Source organism: Sus scrofa, chromosome 9 (assembly GCF_000003025.6).
Source record: "Sus scrofa isolate TJ Tabasco breed Duroc chromosome 9, Sscrofa11.1, whole genome shotgun sequence".
Taxonomy (NCBI): domain Eukaryota; kingdom Metazoa; phylum Chordata; class Mammalia; order Artiodactyla; family Suidae; genus Sus; species Sus scrofa.
This window is the reverse complement of record NC_010451.4, coordinates 123,846,686-123,862,621: the sequence shown is the minus strand read 5'-3', so window position 1 is coordinate 123,862,621 and position 15,936 is coordinate 123,846,686. Positions and strand designations below refer to the sequence as shown.

The following is a 15,936-nucleotide window of genomic DNA, read 5'->3' as shown; positions in this document are numbered from 1 at the left end:
GGCTAGGACTTCCAATACTATGTTGAATAAGAGTGGTGAGAGTGGGCATTCTTGTTCCAGATTTTAGTGGGAAGGCTTTCATCTTTTCTCCTTGAGAATTTTATTGACCGTGGGTTTGTTTTAAATGGATTTTATTATGTTAAGATAAAGTCCCTCTGTATCCACTTTGGTTCCAGCTATTTGCCCCTGCCACCTATAATCTGTGCAGGAGGTGCTCCGCCACCCAAGAGCCCCAGTGTGTGCAAAGAAAGATATTCCTATGGCAATTCTTCCTCTTCTCTTGCCCTCCCCAACAACGGTGCCTTCCTTCTCCTGTGGACCCAGGCCTCTTCTCACGCTCCCTCTGCTGTGGAGCTCCACTCCCCAGTCTGGGTGTACCACTCCCTAGCCCTCCAGGCTGTCTCCAAGAAGCCCACCCTATTCCTCTCCCAAGCACTGACCTCTGAAGACAGATTTAGCACCCAGCCTACACCCTAGTGTCTCAGGCTATGTGTCTGGGGGTGGTGTTACTGATGGTCCATGTGGCTCTTCCTGCTTTGCCCTCCTCAGTCCAGCTGCTGTGCTTTTCTCCAAGATTCTGAGGTTCCTCTTTGTCTTGGCTGATCTCCCCATCAGTTAGTTGGCCTCCCACGGTGCAGATTCCTTTCCTCCTTCACAGCTCCTTCTCAGAGTTCTGGTCCTATCCTGATTCCTTTTTTTTTCTTGCCTCTCTCTCTCTCTCTCTCTCTCTCTCGCTCTTTTTTTTTTTTGTTTTGTCTACCCAGTTATGTGGAGGGTTTCTTGCCCTTTTTGGAAATTTAAGGTTTTCTGCCAGTGTCCAGTAGATGTTCTCTGAGAATTGTTGTTCTACATATAGGTGATTTTTTTTTAAATGTGTTTGTGGGAGAAGGTGGGTGCCCATCTTACTCCTCTGCCATCTTGATCCTCTCCTGAAAGCTTGGCCTTAGAAAGCCAGTGGTAAAACACAAAACTCATTGGATTTAGTATCAGAAGTTTTCAGCCTGGAGCCTAGTTTTACGTTAATTGGGTAATTTGGATCAATTCCTTAACCTATGTCTCAATGTCTCCACATGTAAGACAGAAACAATAGCTTTCAGGGTTGTGGTGATGGTTAGTGATAACATACGTAAATCACCATGTGCAGTGCTTGGCACAAAGTAAGCACCAAGTACATGTTAGATCCTTTTTATACTTTCTTAACTAAGAGCAACTGAAAGACCTGAAATTAAAACAAAGCATCCTGGTGCTGGGTGCAGTATTCTTTTTAATATCTCACATGATCATTCATGGTACCCTGACATAAGGCATGGAAGGAATAAAGAAGAGGAAGGAGAGAGCATAACGTTTTCATATCTGGGGTACTGCATCGGTGGGCATAGGCATTATTTTTTTTCACTCTTATAACATAGTTGCTTTTACATCTCCCAGTGTGTATACAATTTTACATAGTTGTGATTATAATATGTATACAATTTGGGGATCTGCTGGGTTTTAAAATTTTTTTCCTCATCTTTTTTTTTTAATTAAATGAAAGATTCTTTAAACTCTATAGCGCTTTACTATTTTCAAGAGTTTCACATGCATGATTTCATATAATCCCATAGTAATCCCTTTTCCCCCAACCCCTCTATTTCCACTCCCTCTTCCCTCCCCTCACCGATAACCACTGGTTTGTTCTCTATATCTGTGAGTGGCATAGACATTATTTTCAGAAATACTTTCACATATCTTTAGAGTCAGATGGAACTTTCTGATCACCAATTCTATAACACATTGAGCAAGTGATTCTTTAAGAGGAGCATGTATTTTCATTTCTCAAACCACAAGAAGGGACTTTCGTGAATAACATTCATGTCTCCCCTTTCCTTTTTCTCTCCTCCCATGGGAGAAAGAATGAGTTAGATAATTGATGGGTTTGGAAGAAGGAAATGGGCATTTCCTGTTCTTTAGCCTTCTGTAACTCTCTGGGAGCTACTGATCTGCAGACACCTGTGTTCAGACCTGCCCTTTGTCATATAGTAAGGAGCTCACCCAGGTAAATGGAGGCCTAGTTGTTTCTTTATGCCAGTAACTGGACATGTAAGTAAGTAAGTAATTAAGTAAGGGTGCAGAGAGGATTATCAAACCCACTTGGCTTCAGAGCCAATCCATGTCCTCCAAACTAGCTGCCAGCAGTGAAAACACTGACATTTTGATCACCCCCTGTCCCCATCACTCAATTGGTTCAAATCACAGAGAGGGAACAGGGATTTCCTTAAATTTTCACTGCAACAATTTCTCTGGGCCTTAGATTTCTCCTTTGTAAATGAAGATTTGAAAGCCTATCTCAAAGAGTATGTCTTGGTGAATAAATATGCTAATGGTGAAACTCTTCCAGGTGGTGGACAATGCCAAGGCAGTGGTCTCCTTGACCCCAGTGTCTCGCCTTCACTCTCTCCCTCACTGACCTGGGATTCTTGCCGGTGAGTTGTTACTATCTTTGAAGGCTTCCCTGGTGAGGTCAGTGGTATTTCAGTTTCTGCCTCCGGAGGACGAGGTGGAAACAGGTCTTGGTAATCTTTAAACCTGCCATAAGGAGACCAAGAGTATCAATAAAGGCAAACACCTAGCACGTAAAAGGTAGGTCAAGGCAAACCTATCACAGCAGCCTTTGGAGGAAGGGGGAATTGGGGAATGGTGAGATGATCAAAAATACTCTTCTTGGAATTCCCATTGTGGCTTAGTGGAAACAAATCTGACTAGTGTCCACGAGGATGTGGGTTCGATCCCTGGCCTCGCTCAGGGGGTCAGGGACCCGGCATTGCCATGAGCTGTGGTGTAGGTCACAGACTCAGTTCAGATCCCAAGTTGCTGTGGCTATTGGGTAGGCAGGCAGCTGTAGCTCCAATTCGACCCCTAGCCTGGGAACTTCCATATGCCATGGGTGTGGCCCTAAAAAGCAAAAACAAACTAGACCTCCCCAAAACCCCTCTTCTTATCATTTCAATCCTTTGCTCATGTCAGCCTGTTCTTCTTGATCAATACTGTAGTGTTCCTTGTTCAGGCAGGTGAACAGAAATGCGTGTGAGTGAGTGTGTGTGTATGTGTGTGTGTGTGTGTGTGTGTGTGTGTGTGTGTAAGCAGGTAAATAAGAAGGTTCGAGATAAGTTTGGCTTCTTTTTATAAGGAGGCTCTGGCAATGAACTATGAGAGTGGCTTATGAGACTAAAATGGCTTTCAGAACCCAGTGAGCAGCTTCAGAGTATCACTGCCTTCACCCAGGACACTCACCACTTCTCTTCCAGAGATTTCATGACATAGGTCTGGAGCATTAACAGTGTTGTTGTGCTGATATGATGCATGTTAGAGACCTCTTTGATAATAGGGGCATCACACTGCAGCATTTCCTCTAAAAATGCAAGAGAGAGAAGAAAAGCCATCATTTTCTTGTCTACCCTCTCTGAGGTTAATTGGAGTTTTTTTTCATCTCAGAACCTTATGGTTCCTTATTCTGAACCTGGTTAGACTTAGCTCTCCACAATTTTTGTGAAGATCTCAAAAGCACATCTGGAATGTTATGTGTAAGCGCATCTGTAGAACAAATACTCTCCTGGTTTAGTTCCATTCAAATTTCCAAGATAAATGCTAAATAGGAAAGAAATGTTTAAGGGACTCATTTCTGCAGCTAGTTTGAAGTTTCCAGTTTAGGAAGAGAGCAGAAGAATAAAGGATTAAAGTTAAGTGGCTGAGGCAGATGGGAAATCCAAGATTATTAACAAGTTTTCTAAGGGAAATATGATTCTTCAGGTGTTCAAAGACTACTGTGTTCATTATAAGTCTTAAAACTTAAAATTAAGGACAGGATCTGCATACTCTTCTTTCTCTTTGAACTCATTCAAAATGATGCATAGAACTTGATATCCTGAGACTCAACAAATAAATATTATTTACAAGTAAAGACTTGCCATTTCACCTCTTTTCCTACTTCCACAGAATTTATAACCTATCTTGGTTTGCCACCAGCAACCCCCACATCTCTTCGACTGTGCCAAAACAGGAGGCTTTCCCTCCATCGCTTTGCTATAAGATTTGTTTACCTCCAGGGTGGGATCATGCTCACTCCCTTTGTCTTCCTCTAGAATTACAGGTCAATAATTTACTTGCCACTTCTGCTTCTGCACAAGATGAGTTTGCATGAGTCAGATTTACCCTACTGACTTAGGCAAGGAAATAAGACAAAATTTATGAAACATATTTTCAGGGAGATAGTTCTCCCTTTCACTGCCTCGCAGCAGTCTTTACAACACATGGATGTTGGACACTCCAACTTTGCATGCTGCTAACTCTTGCTCCTGTATTAACTCCAGTCTACTTAATTTCAAATGACTTGGGTTTGAATTTGAGTTCCACCAAGTAGACAAAATAGCTAACTTCTCTGTGTTTTACCATCTTCATTATAAAGTAGAGATATTTATCCCTACCTTATAAGGATTAAATAAACTCCTATTTTCAGGGTTGAATGAAGTTAAATGAGAGGATATATTTCAAAACACATAAGTGCAAGTGTTTTAAGCTTGGGTTCTTTTACTAGTACTACCGCATTTTTGATTTATTATTGTATTATTATATTTTTAGTTTTTCTACAATTTTCTTATTTATAAAAAACTAAATACTAACACACATTGAGAACTTAAATAAAACTCCTGTTTCAGGAATTATTAGCACATTAGCACATTTTGACTTTAACCAACCATCCATTCTGTCTTTTCAACATCATACTTTAGAATTGGTTACATATAAAAGAACAACAATGCACACAGTTTTCTTGGCTTATGCTTCTTTCAGTTCTCCTTTTTTCTTTAAGAAAAAGAATGATAATTTGATTTTTCTTTTTTGAAATACTATAAAGTGTCATCACTTATATGTGGAATCTAAAAAATAAACCAAATGATTGAATGGAACAAAACAGAAACAGACTTACTGATGGAGAGAACAAACTAGTGGTTATCAGAGGTGAAAGGGAAGGGAGGTGGAGCAAAATAGGAGTGGGGGATGAAGAGATATGAGCTACTATGTATAAAATAGATAAGATACAAGGATATATTGTACAGCACAGGGAATATAGCCAATATTTTATAATAACTTTAAATGGAGTACAATCTATAAAAATATAGAGTCACTATTTCTACATCTGAAACCAATATAATGTCAGTCAAATATACTTCAATTAAAAAAATAGATTTGTTATTGTTTTCTGCTTTCACTGTCCCTCTTAATCTTTGTCTCCACACTGCCCTGTGTGGCTGCTGCTAGTTCTAGAGCTAACTTAAGACAGGCTCTTTCCCAAACACTTCTCCTAAGATTCTAAAGATTGAAGAAACATTGTCAAGAGAGGAGGATGCATACCAGGAGAGGTTTTGCCGTGGAAGAAAGTCCTGATTATGTTTTCAAAGAGAGACCTGTAAGTCTTTTCATTTGTCTCAGTACTGATCTTCTGTATGGCCACCAGGAATTGCAATGGGCTTTCAGCCTTCCGTTCTCTGAGGAACTCCCTAAAGAACTCCAAGTGCTGTGCATTTAGGAGGACTTCTGTCAAGTTGCTGGAAAACAAGAAAGCATCATTGGTGGAGAGAAAGGGACGGTGACATTGGTTTCTGCTCCAGTTAGGGAATGAGGAAGGGTATCTCCCAGGCTGTGGGGCCTTTAACTGTGACTGAAGAGCAGGGTGTATGAATTGGTTACTCTGCCTATTTCCTTGGAGATAAATTTTATGTACCCATTCTAATCTTAGTCCAATCATTTGACAAACCCAAGGGAAGAGGAAGAGGAGTATTTTAAAAGTGATATTTTTTTTCAAGGAAAGCTTTTTGTATATGGATTCATTGGCAGTCATCTCAGTAAGACAGAACATGAGTAATCAGCACTTATGGATCAATACCTTTAAACTCGGAGTTTCCATCCTGGCTCAGTGGTTAACAAATCCGACTAGGAACCATGAGGTTGTGGGTTTGATCCCTGGCCTCTCTCAGTGGGTTAAGGATCCGGTGTTGCCATGAGCTGTGGTGTAGGTCGCAGACATGGCTCGGATCCGGCCTTGCGGTAGCTCTGGCGTAGGCCAGCAGCTACAGCTCCAATTAGACCCCTAGCCTGGGAACCTCCATATGCCACGAATGCGGCCCTAAAAAGACAAAAACAAACAAACAAACAAACAAACAAACAAACAAACAAAACAAAAAAACAAAAACAACAAAAAACCCAACCTCTCTAAATCCCCATTGCTGATTTTTTCTTTCACAGTTCCTTACATACAGGTGCTCCTAATGTTTCAATTCAATCTTCTTATGATTTTCCCCCCTGGGTCTCTGTGGTTTCAATTTTCATTGATGTGGTGAAACTATATATCTAGTTTCTGTGAGTTTCATTTCAAAATTTCAGTTGCCTATTGAAGCTCATCTTTATGTCTGTTATTATTTAAACCTCTTCATACAAATCTACAAGTTGTCTAACTTGTTCTTCTTCCATTATATACCTATCTCATTAAGAATGATATTGGCTATAGATTTTTCATTGATGTGATTTTTAAAAAAATCTTTTTAGGGCCATACTGCAGCATATGTAACTTCCCAGGCTAGGGGCTGAATAGGAGCTGCAGCTGCCAGCTTACACCACAGCCACAGAAACTCAGGATCCAAACCACGTCTGCGAACTATACCACAGCTCACAGAAATGCTGGATCCTTAGCCCACTGAGCGAGGCCAGGGATCGAACCTGCATCCTCATGGATACCAGTTGGATTTGTTACCGCTAATCACATGGGAACTCCTAGATGTGCTCTTTAAGGATAAGATGTTTTCCTTCTAAATTTATTGAGAGTTTTTATCCTAAATCTGCTAGATTTTGAAACATGCTTTTAATGCATCAAGATAACCATGTGATATTTTCCCCTTATTTCTATTAATACGACACATTTTTAAAATTTATTTTCAGATGTTAAATCAACCTTGCATTCCTAGAATAAATCCTACTTGCTCATGCTGTAATCCTTTTCTATGTGGTTGAATTTGGTTTGCTAACATTTTGTTAAGGTTTTTATATGTAGGTTTGAGAGGGATATTTGTCTGTAGTTTTCTTATGCTAAGTTTGGTCTGGGATTAGGGTAATACTTACTGGCCTTATAGAACAAGTTAACAGTATCTTTTTTTCCCTCTATTTCCTCAAAGAGTTCATAGACTATTGGTATTATTTATTTTTGAAATATTTAGTAGGCTTCTCCAGTGAAATCATCTGTGTCCAGACTTTTCTCTGTGAGATGTGAAATTATTAATTCAATTTCTTCTCTTATTGATTTACTCACATTTCATCTTGAGTCAGTTTCAGAAAGTTGGGTGTTTCTAGAAATGTTTCTATTTTATCTAAGTTGTCTAATTTAATCCTTGCACTTTTTTACAATCTTATTAATTTTTGTAGGGTCAGTGGTTATGCCCTCCCTTTTGATGCAGATTTTAATGATCTGTGTCATCTCCCTTTTTCCTCTTTCTCAGTATAGCTAACAGTTTATCAGTTTTATTGATCTTTATAAAAAACCTATTTGCACCTGGATTCTCTATATTTTCTCTTTATTTTACTGATTTTCACTCTAATATTTATTATTTACTTCCTTTTACTTCCCTTGAGTTTAGTTTGACTAGATTGTCCTATCACCTTTAGTCTCCACTGTTTCTTTTTTCTATTTTATTGAGGTACAGTTGATTTACAATATTATATTAGTTTCAGGTGTATGATATATTATTACAAAATAATGACTATATTTACTTGTGTTGTTCAATATATCCTTGTTACTTGTTTATTTTATACATAGTAGTTTGCATCTCTTAATTCCCTACCCCTATCATGTCCCTCCTCCATCCCCTCTCCGCACAGGTAACCAGTTTGTTCTCTATATCTATTAGTCTGTTTCTGTATTGTTATATTCATTCATTTGCTTTATTTTGTTATATTCATTCATTTGTTTTATTTTTTTAGATTCCACATGTGATAGTATAGAGTATTTGTCTTTGTCTGACTTATTTCACAAAGCATAATATCCTCTAGGTCCTCCCACATTGTTGCAAATGGCAGAAGTTCATTTTTTTTTTTCAATCTCTTTAGGGCTGCACCTGTGGCATATGGAGGTTCCCAGGCTAGGGGTCCAACCAGAGCTGTAGCCACCAGCCTATACCAGAGCCACAGCAATGTGGGATCCAAGCAACATCTTCAGCCTATACCACAGCTCAGGGCAATGCCAGATCTTTAACCCACTGAGTGAGGCCACGAATCAAACCTGCATCCTCATAGATTCTAGTCGGGTTCATTAACCGGGGAGCCATAAAGGGAACTCCATTATTTTTCAAGGCTGAGTAATAGTCTATTGTGTATTTATTCATCTGTTAAAGACACTTAAAAATGCTTGATAGGAGTTCCCGTTGAGGCTCAGTGGGTTACAAACCTGACTACTATCCATGAGGATGTGGGTTTGATCCCTGGCCTTTCTCAGTGGGCTAAGGATCCAGCATTGCTGTGAGCTGTGGCATAGGTCACAGATGCAGCTCAGATCCCATATTGCTGTGGCTGTAGCACAGGCAGACAGCTGCAGCTCTGATTGGACCCCTAGCCTGGGAGCTTCCATATGTTGCAGGTGCAGCCCAAAAAAGGAAAAAAAAAAAAAAAGGCTTGGTATAATTTCTAGCCTCTTTAGTTTGTTGAGACTTGTTTTGTGGCCTAGCATGTGATCTATCCTGGAGAACATTACAGGTGCACTTGAAAAGAATGTGTATTGCTTTTTTTTTATAATGATTTTTATTTTTTTTATTTTTATTTTTTTTGTCTTTTGTCTTTTTTGTCTTTTGTTGTTGTTGTTGTTGTTGTTGCTATTTCTTGGGCCACTCCCGTGGCATATGGAGGTTCCCAGGCTAGGGGTTGAATTGGAGCTGTAGACACCGGCCTACGCCAGAGCCACAGCAATGCGGGATCCGAGCCACGTCTGCAACCTACACCACAGCTCACGGCAACGCCGGATCGTTAACCCACTGAGCAAGGGCAGGGACCGAACCCGCAACCTCATGGTTCCTAGTCGGATTCGTTAACCACTGCGCCACGATGGGAACTCCTATTTTTTCCATTATAGCTCACTTACAGTGTTCTGTCAATTTTCTGCTGCACAGCAAGGTGATCCAGTCACACATACATGTGTACATTCTTTTTTCTCATATCATGCTCCATCATAAATGACCATACATAGTTCCCAGTGCTACACAGAAGGATCCCATTGCTTGTCCATTCCAAAGGCAATAGTCTGCATCTATTAACTCCAAGCACCCCATCCATCCCACTCCCTCCCCCTTGGCAACCACAAGTATGTTCCCCAAGTCCATGATTTTCTTTTCTGTGGAAAGGTTCACTTGTGTCGTATATTAGATTCCAGATATAAGTGATATCATATGGCATTTATCTTTCTCTTTCTGACTTACTGATGCTTTGGGAGACTGACCTGAGAAAACATTTGCAAGGTTGATATCAGACAATGTTTTGCCTATATTCTCTTCTAGGAGTTTGATGGTATCTTGTCTTAGGTTTAAATCTTTAAGCCATTCTGAATTTATTTTTGTGCATGGTGTGAGGGTGTGTTCCATTTCATTGATTTACATATGGCTGTCCAGTTTTCCCAGCACTATTTGCTGAAAAGACTGTCTTTTTCCCATTTTATATTCTTGGCTCCTTTGTCAAAGATTAATTGACCATAGGTGTCTGGGTTTATTTCTGGGCTCTCTATTCTGTTCCATTGGTCTCTATGTCTGTTTTGGTACCAGTACCATGCTATCTTGATTACTGTGGCTCTGTACTATTGCCTGAAGTCTGGGAGAGTTATGCCTCCTGCTCGATTTTTGTTCCTCAGGATTGCTTTGGCAATTCTGGGTCTTTTGTGGTTCCATATAAATTTTCGGACTGTTTGTTCTAGTTCTGTGAAAAATGTCATGGGTAATTTGATAGGAATGGCATTGAATCTGTAGATTTCTTTGGGTAGTATGGCCATTTTTACAGTATTATTTGTTTCCAACCCAGGAGCATGGAATATCTTTCTATTTCTTTACATATTCTTTGATTTCCTTGATTAATGTTTTATAGTTCTCAGCATATAAATCTTTCACCTCCTTGATCAGGTTTATTCCCAGGTATTTGATTTTTTGGGGGTGCAATTTTAAAAGGTACTGCATTTTTATATTCCTTTTCTAATATTTCATTGTTAGTAATGCGACTGATTTCTGAATGGTAATCTTATATCCTGCTATTTTGCTAAATCTGTTGACCAGTTCAAGTAGTTTTTGGGTTGAGTCCTTAGGATTTTCTATATACGGTATCATGTCATCTGCATACAGTGACAGTTTTATCTCTTCTCTTCCTATTTGGATGCCTTTTATTTATTTTTGTCTAATTGCTGTGGCTAGGACTTCCAATAATATGTTGAATAACAGTGGTGAGAGTAGGCATCTTTGTTTTGTTCCAGATTTTAGTGGGAAGGCTTTCACTTTTTCCATTATATTTGCTGTGGGTTTGTTGTAAATGGCTTTTATTATGTTAAGGTATATTCCCTCTATACCCACCTTGGTAAGAATTTTTACATGAATGGATATTAGACTTTGTCAAGTGCTTTTTCTCCATATATTGAGATGATCATGTGGTTTTCTACTTTTCTTTTGTTACTGTGGTGTGTGATGGTGATTAATTTGCATACGTTGAATCATCCTTGTGAACCTGGGATGAATCCCACTTGGTCATGGTGTATGATCTTTTTTATATGTTGTTGGATTCAGTTGGCTAGAATTTTGTTGAGAATTTTTGCGTCTATATTCATCAGAGATATTGGCCTACAGTTTTCTTTTTTCATGGTATCTTTGTCTGGTTTTGGTATGAGGGTGATGGTGGCATCATAGAATGTCTTTGGGGGTGTTCCTTCTTCAACTTTTTGGAAAAGTTTAAGGAGGATGGATATAAGTTCCTCTTTGTATGTTTGGTAGAATTTGCCTGTGAAGTATCTGGTCCTGGACTTTTATTTCTAGGGAGTGTTTTTATGACATATTCAATTTCATTTCTAGCGACTGGTCTGTTGAGTTGCTCTATTTCTTCTTGATTCAGTTTTGGCAGGTTGTAAGTTTCTAGAAAGTGGTCCATTTCTTCTAGGTTGTCAAATTTGTTGGCATACAATTGTTCATAATATTCTCTTATTTTATTTTATTTTTTGTATTTCTGAAGTATCCATTGTGATTTCTCCTTTTTCATTTCTTATTTTGTTTATTTGGGTTTTTTCACTTCTCCTCTTGGTGAGCCTGGCCAGAGGTTTGTCAATTTTGTTTACCTTTTCAAAGAACCAGCTCTTGGTTTTATTGATTTTGTCTATTGTTTTTTGAATCTCTATTTTGATTTCCTCTCTGATCTTTATGATTTCCTTCTTTCTGCTGACTTTAGGTTTCATTTGTTCTTCTTTTTCTAATTCATTTAGGTGATGGGTTAAGTTGTCAATTTGAGATTTTTCTTCTTTTTTGAGGAAGGCCTGTATTGTTATGAATTTCCCTCTGAGCACTGCTTTTGTGGCATCCCATAGATTTTGAGTGGTTTTATCTTCATTATCATTTGTCTCAAGGCATTTTTTAATTTCCTTCTTGATTCCCTCATTGACCCATTGGTTTGTTAGTAGCATGTTGTTTGGTCTCCAGGTAGTTAGTTTTTTCTCATTTCTTTTCCTGTGGTTGATTTCTAGTTTCACGCCATTGTGGTCAGAGAAGATACTTGAAATAATTTCTATACTCTTAAATTTGTTAAGGTTAGATTTGTGCCCAGTATGTGATCAATCCTTGAGAATATTCCAGATGCACCAGAGAAGAATGTATATTTTGATTTTTTTGGATGTAATGTCCTGAAAATGTCTATTAAATCTAATTTTTCTATTGTGTCATTTAGGATCTCTGTTGCCTTATTGATTTTCTGTCTAGAGGATCTGTCCATTGATGTGAGTGGGGTGTTAAAGTCTCCTACTATTATTGTGTTCCCATCAATTTCTATTTTTATGTCTATTAGTATTCGTTGTAGGTATCTGGATGCTTCTATATTCAGGGCATATATATTGATGATTGTAATATCCTCTTTTTGAATGCACTCTTTAACCATAGTGTCCTTCTTTGTCTTTCTTTATGGCCTTCACTTTAAGTCTATTTTGTCTGAGATGAGGACTGCAACTCCTGCTTTCCTGTCTTGTCCATTGCCATGAAATATCTTTTCCCATCCCCTCACTTTCTATCTATATGTGTCCTTTGCCCTAAGGTGAGTCTCTTGTAGACAGCATATTGTAGGCTTTTGCTTTTTTTATCCAATCTGCCACTCTGTGTCTTTTGATTGGAGCATTCAGTCCATTGACATTTAAGGTAATTATTGATAGATATGTATTTATTGCCATTTTAAACCTTGTTTTCCAGTTGATTCTATGTTTTTCCTTTCTTCCTTTCTTTTTTTGGTTGGATGATTTCCATTTATTTTATGCTTGGGCACTTTTCTTTTTAGTTTGTATTGCTTTGTTTTAGATGGAATGCCCTGTAGATATTTATTAAGTCTGATAGTCTAATGTGTCATTTAAGACCACTGTTTCCTTACTGATTTTCTGTCAGATGATCTGTCCATTGATATAGGTAGGGTGTTAAAGTTCCCTATGATTATTATAATAATGCCAATCTCTCCCTCTTGTGTCTGTTAATATTTGCTTTATATATCTAGCAACTCCTATATTAGGTGTGTATATGTTAATGAATGTTATATTCACTTATTGTCTTAATTCTTCTATCATTACATAATACTCTTCTTTGTCTTTTTTTTTTTTTTGTCTCTTGTCTTTTTAGGGCCACACTTGTGGCATATGGAGGTTCCCAGGCTAGGGGTCTAATTGGAGCTGTAGCCACCAGCCTAGGCCAGAGCCACAGCAATGCCAGATCTGAGCTGCAAGCCATGTCTGCAACCTACACCACAGCTCACAGCAACACCGGATCCTTAACCCACTGAGAAAGGCCAGGGATCGAACCCGTGACCTCATGGTTCCTAGTCAGATTCGTTTCCGCTGTGCCACAACAGGAACTCCCTCTACTTTGTCTTTTTTATAGACTTTGTTTTAAAGTATATTTTGTCTGATATGAATATTGCTACCTTCTTTCCATTATTTACTCTCAATCTATCTTTGTAATCTTACTTTTTATGTCCCTTCACTCCATATATTCTGTGCTTTAACACCACTAGTATTTTCAAGTCTTTGAATACTATTTTCATATTTATGGGTTTATATCTTTCTGTGATTTCTTCAGCTTAAAAATACCCACAAAATACTCCCATTTCTTTGCAATTGAATTTCTATATGCAGTTCAGGGCCTCTTCTGATACTCTAACTTTCCCTAATCCATACTTAAAATTTCCTGGAGTTCCCATTGTGGCTCAGTGGAAGCAAGTTTGACTAGTATCCATGAGGATGCAGGTTCAAACCCTCACCTCACTCAGTGGGTTAAAGATACAGCATTGCTGTGAGCTGTGGCATAGGCCAGTGGCTACAGCTCCAATTCAACCCCTAGCCTAGGAACCTCCATATGCTGTGGGTGCAGTCCTAAAAAAAAAAAAAAAAAAGAAAAATTTCCTTTTCCTTTCACTACTCTCATAGCAATTTTCAATATTTTACTATGACATTTTAAGGCCAGTATTTTACTTAGTTATGTATTAGATTATGGGCAAGATTATGTCTTATTTTTTGTGTAATTAGTAGCCACAGAGTGTCTGGGACATAGTACATGAGTCAATAACAGTATATTATATTAAATGAACACCAGGAGAACTAGGAGAGTTGCAACTGTGGTATCCCTGAGCCATTCCATTGTGGTCTTAACTGAAGACATGAAACTGGACTGCATATTCCCTCTAGAATATAATGATCTTATAGAATATATGATTTAGAAAAGACTTCTGTGATACTCATACTCAAGTAAATTGGAAAGTAGGTATTTCCATAGATATAGTGGGAGAGTAGTGCATAGTAAAAATTGGAATAACAAAAGGAATAATGACTGAAATTCAGGGGATAATTTTTGTTCCTTGAAGGGGAGGAAAACTCCATCTAGAGTATTTAGAAGAGACAGAAGATTTATAACCCTCAATGGATGTTATCAGTGACAGAAAATATACTTTTAGAAGCTTTCTCTATGCAAAATATTCTACCAGTGACAATGACTACCAAATTTGTATGTGCTAATATATCTCTATCATCTATAAAAGGATTTCATATACCCCATCATTAATAGATAAGACTGCATTAAAAATAAATGACTGAATGAATGGCATGGATTACAAGAAAATTATAATCAAGTCAAGAAGATAAGAAACATTCCTAAAAAGTAAAGAGCAGTAAAACAAAAACAGTACATGGTAGATTCTTAGCATTGTATTTTAGGGATTTAATATTTCAGAGGATATGGAAGTCACAGCAGACATACAATTGGAGAACTTTTTAATGTAGAGATGGGACTGGTACTAAGATAAGTGGAAAGAAAGGTGAGTGGGCACTCCTGAAAGAAAGGGCCAGAGAGTCTTTGCCGAGCAGTGGGACCTAACCAGAGGCTAACTTTAAGATTAATTACAGGGGGAGAGACAAGGAGTAAAGAGCCACTTAGGAGGCTACTATGACAGTATGCAAACCAGAAAAATACAAATTGGCAAAGACACATGTACAAAGATGTTTATTGGGGTACTAGTCATAGCAAAGAAAAATGAGAAGTAATATAAATGTCCATTAAAATTATAGTCGAATAAATCATGCTACATCCATGCTATGGGAGGAGACAGACTTATTCATACTGACATGAAAGGATAACTATGTTAAGTGTTAAGTTATTGTATAATATATGTTTCATAGTGCCAACTTTAGAAAATAAATAATGACTTAAAATTCAAAGTGTGCCTGTGCACATATGTATGGTTAAAGAGAGCTTGTGCCTGGATGTGTTGCTGTGGCCAGGTCCTATGTCTTACCGGGGTCTTAGTGAAGGCTTCCTTACATTAGGCCTTTTAAAGGATGACATTCTCCTACGTGAGGGTGAAATCATCTTTGGTTCTTTGACAATTTTCACTGTAAAATCTAGTAAAAAAAAATCACAAAATTGGGGAACACCATTTATAAAGAACATTGCAGACATTAAGAAGGAGAAAAGCAGTAAGGATATTTATCATATATTAAGTGAAACTTAAAAAACCACAGACCCCACAACTGCTGCCATCTCAGGCCATTAGTGCTAAAAAAAATACTCAGGACTGATTTCTATCTCTCATACTAATATCAGTCCAGGCTGTGTTATCTAAGTCTGCTGGCCTTAGACATAGAGCCCACCTTCCTCGGAAGATTGTTGGTACCAAGTCCACATCCCTTCCTCAAGCAGCTGTTTTTCTAGACTGCACTCTGTACGACATTGTCTTCCTTGACACCTCTGCTACTCCATCCTAAACCCTTCCACATGCGCTATGGAACTCTTACTTTGCAATCAGCAAACACTTAACAGATTCTTGACCTCTTTGTTAAGAGTTCCCTCCACCTTCTTGCCTTAACTGAAAAATTCTCTTATTTAAAGACACCGCTTCCACTGAAAGCTTCCCAAGTATTCTATCATACCACACACACTTCAGAATGGGTGTATAGCTCCTTACTGCCACTTAGAAACCATTATTTTGGAAATCCCTGGTGGCTCAGCAGGTTAAAGATCCGGTGGTGTCGCTGCTGCAGCTCAGGTTACTGCTGTGGTGGGAGTTTGATACCTGGCCCAGCAACTTCTGCATGCCATGGGCATAGCTAAAATAAGCAAAAAAAAAAACCAAAACCAAAACAAAAAAACCCCCAAAAAACAACACCCC

The 15,936-nt window shown here is 38.4% G+C and overlaps 1 protein-coding gene across 1 annotated transcript in view; it reads right to left on the bottom strand.

The window, feature by feature from the left end:
* Nucleotides 1-15,936, bottom strand: part of RGSL1 (regulator of G protein signaling like 1) — a 115,684-nt gene that overhangs the window by 16,479 nt on the left and 83,269 nt on the right. The window contains exons 11-14 of the mRNA XM_021063761.1: nt 15,064-15,169; nt 5,386-5,579; nt 3,271-3,388; nt 2,448-2,565 (exon numbers count right to left, since the gene is read on the bottom strand). Of these exons, the coding sequence (XP_020919420.1) occupies nt 2,448-2,565; nt 3,271-3,388; nt 5,386-5,579; nt 15,064-15,169 (536 nt within the window). The remainder of the gene's footprint in view (nt 1-2,447; nt 2,566-3,270; nt 3,389-5,385; nt 5,580-15,063; nt 15,170-15,936) is intronic.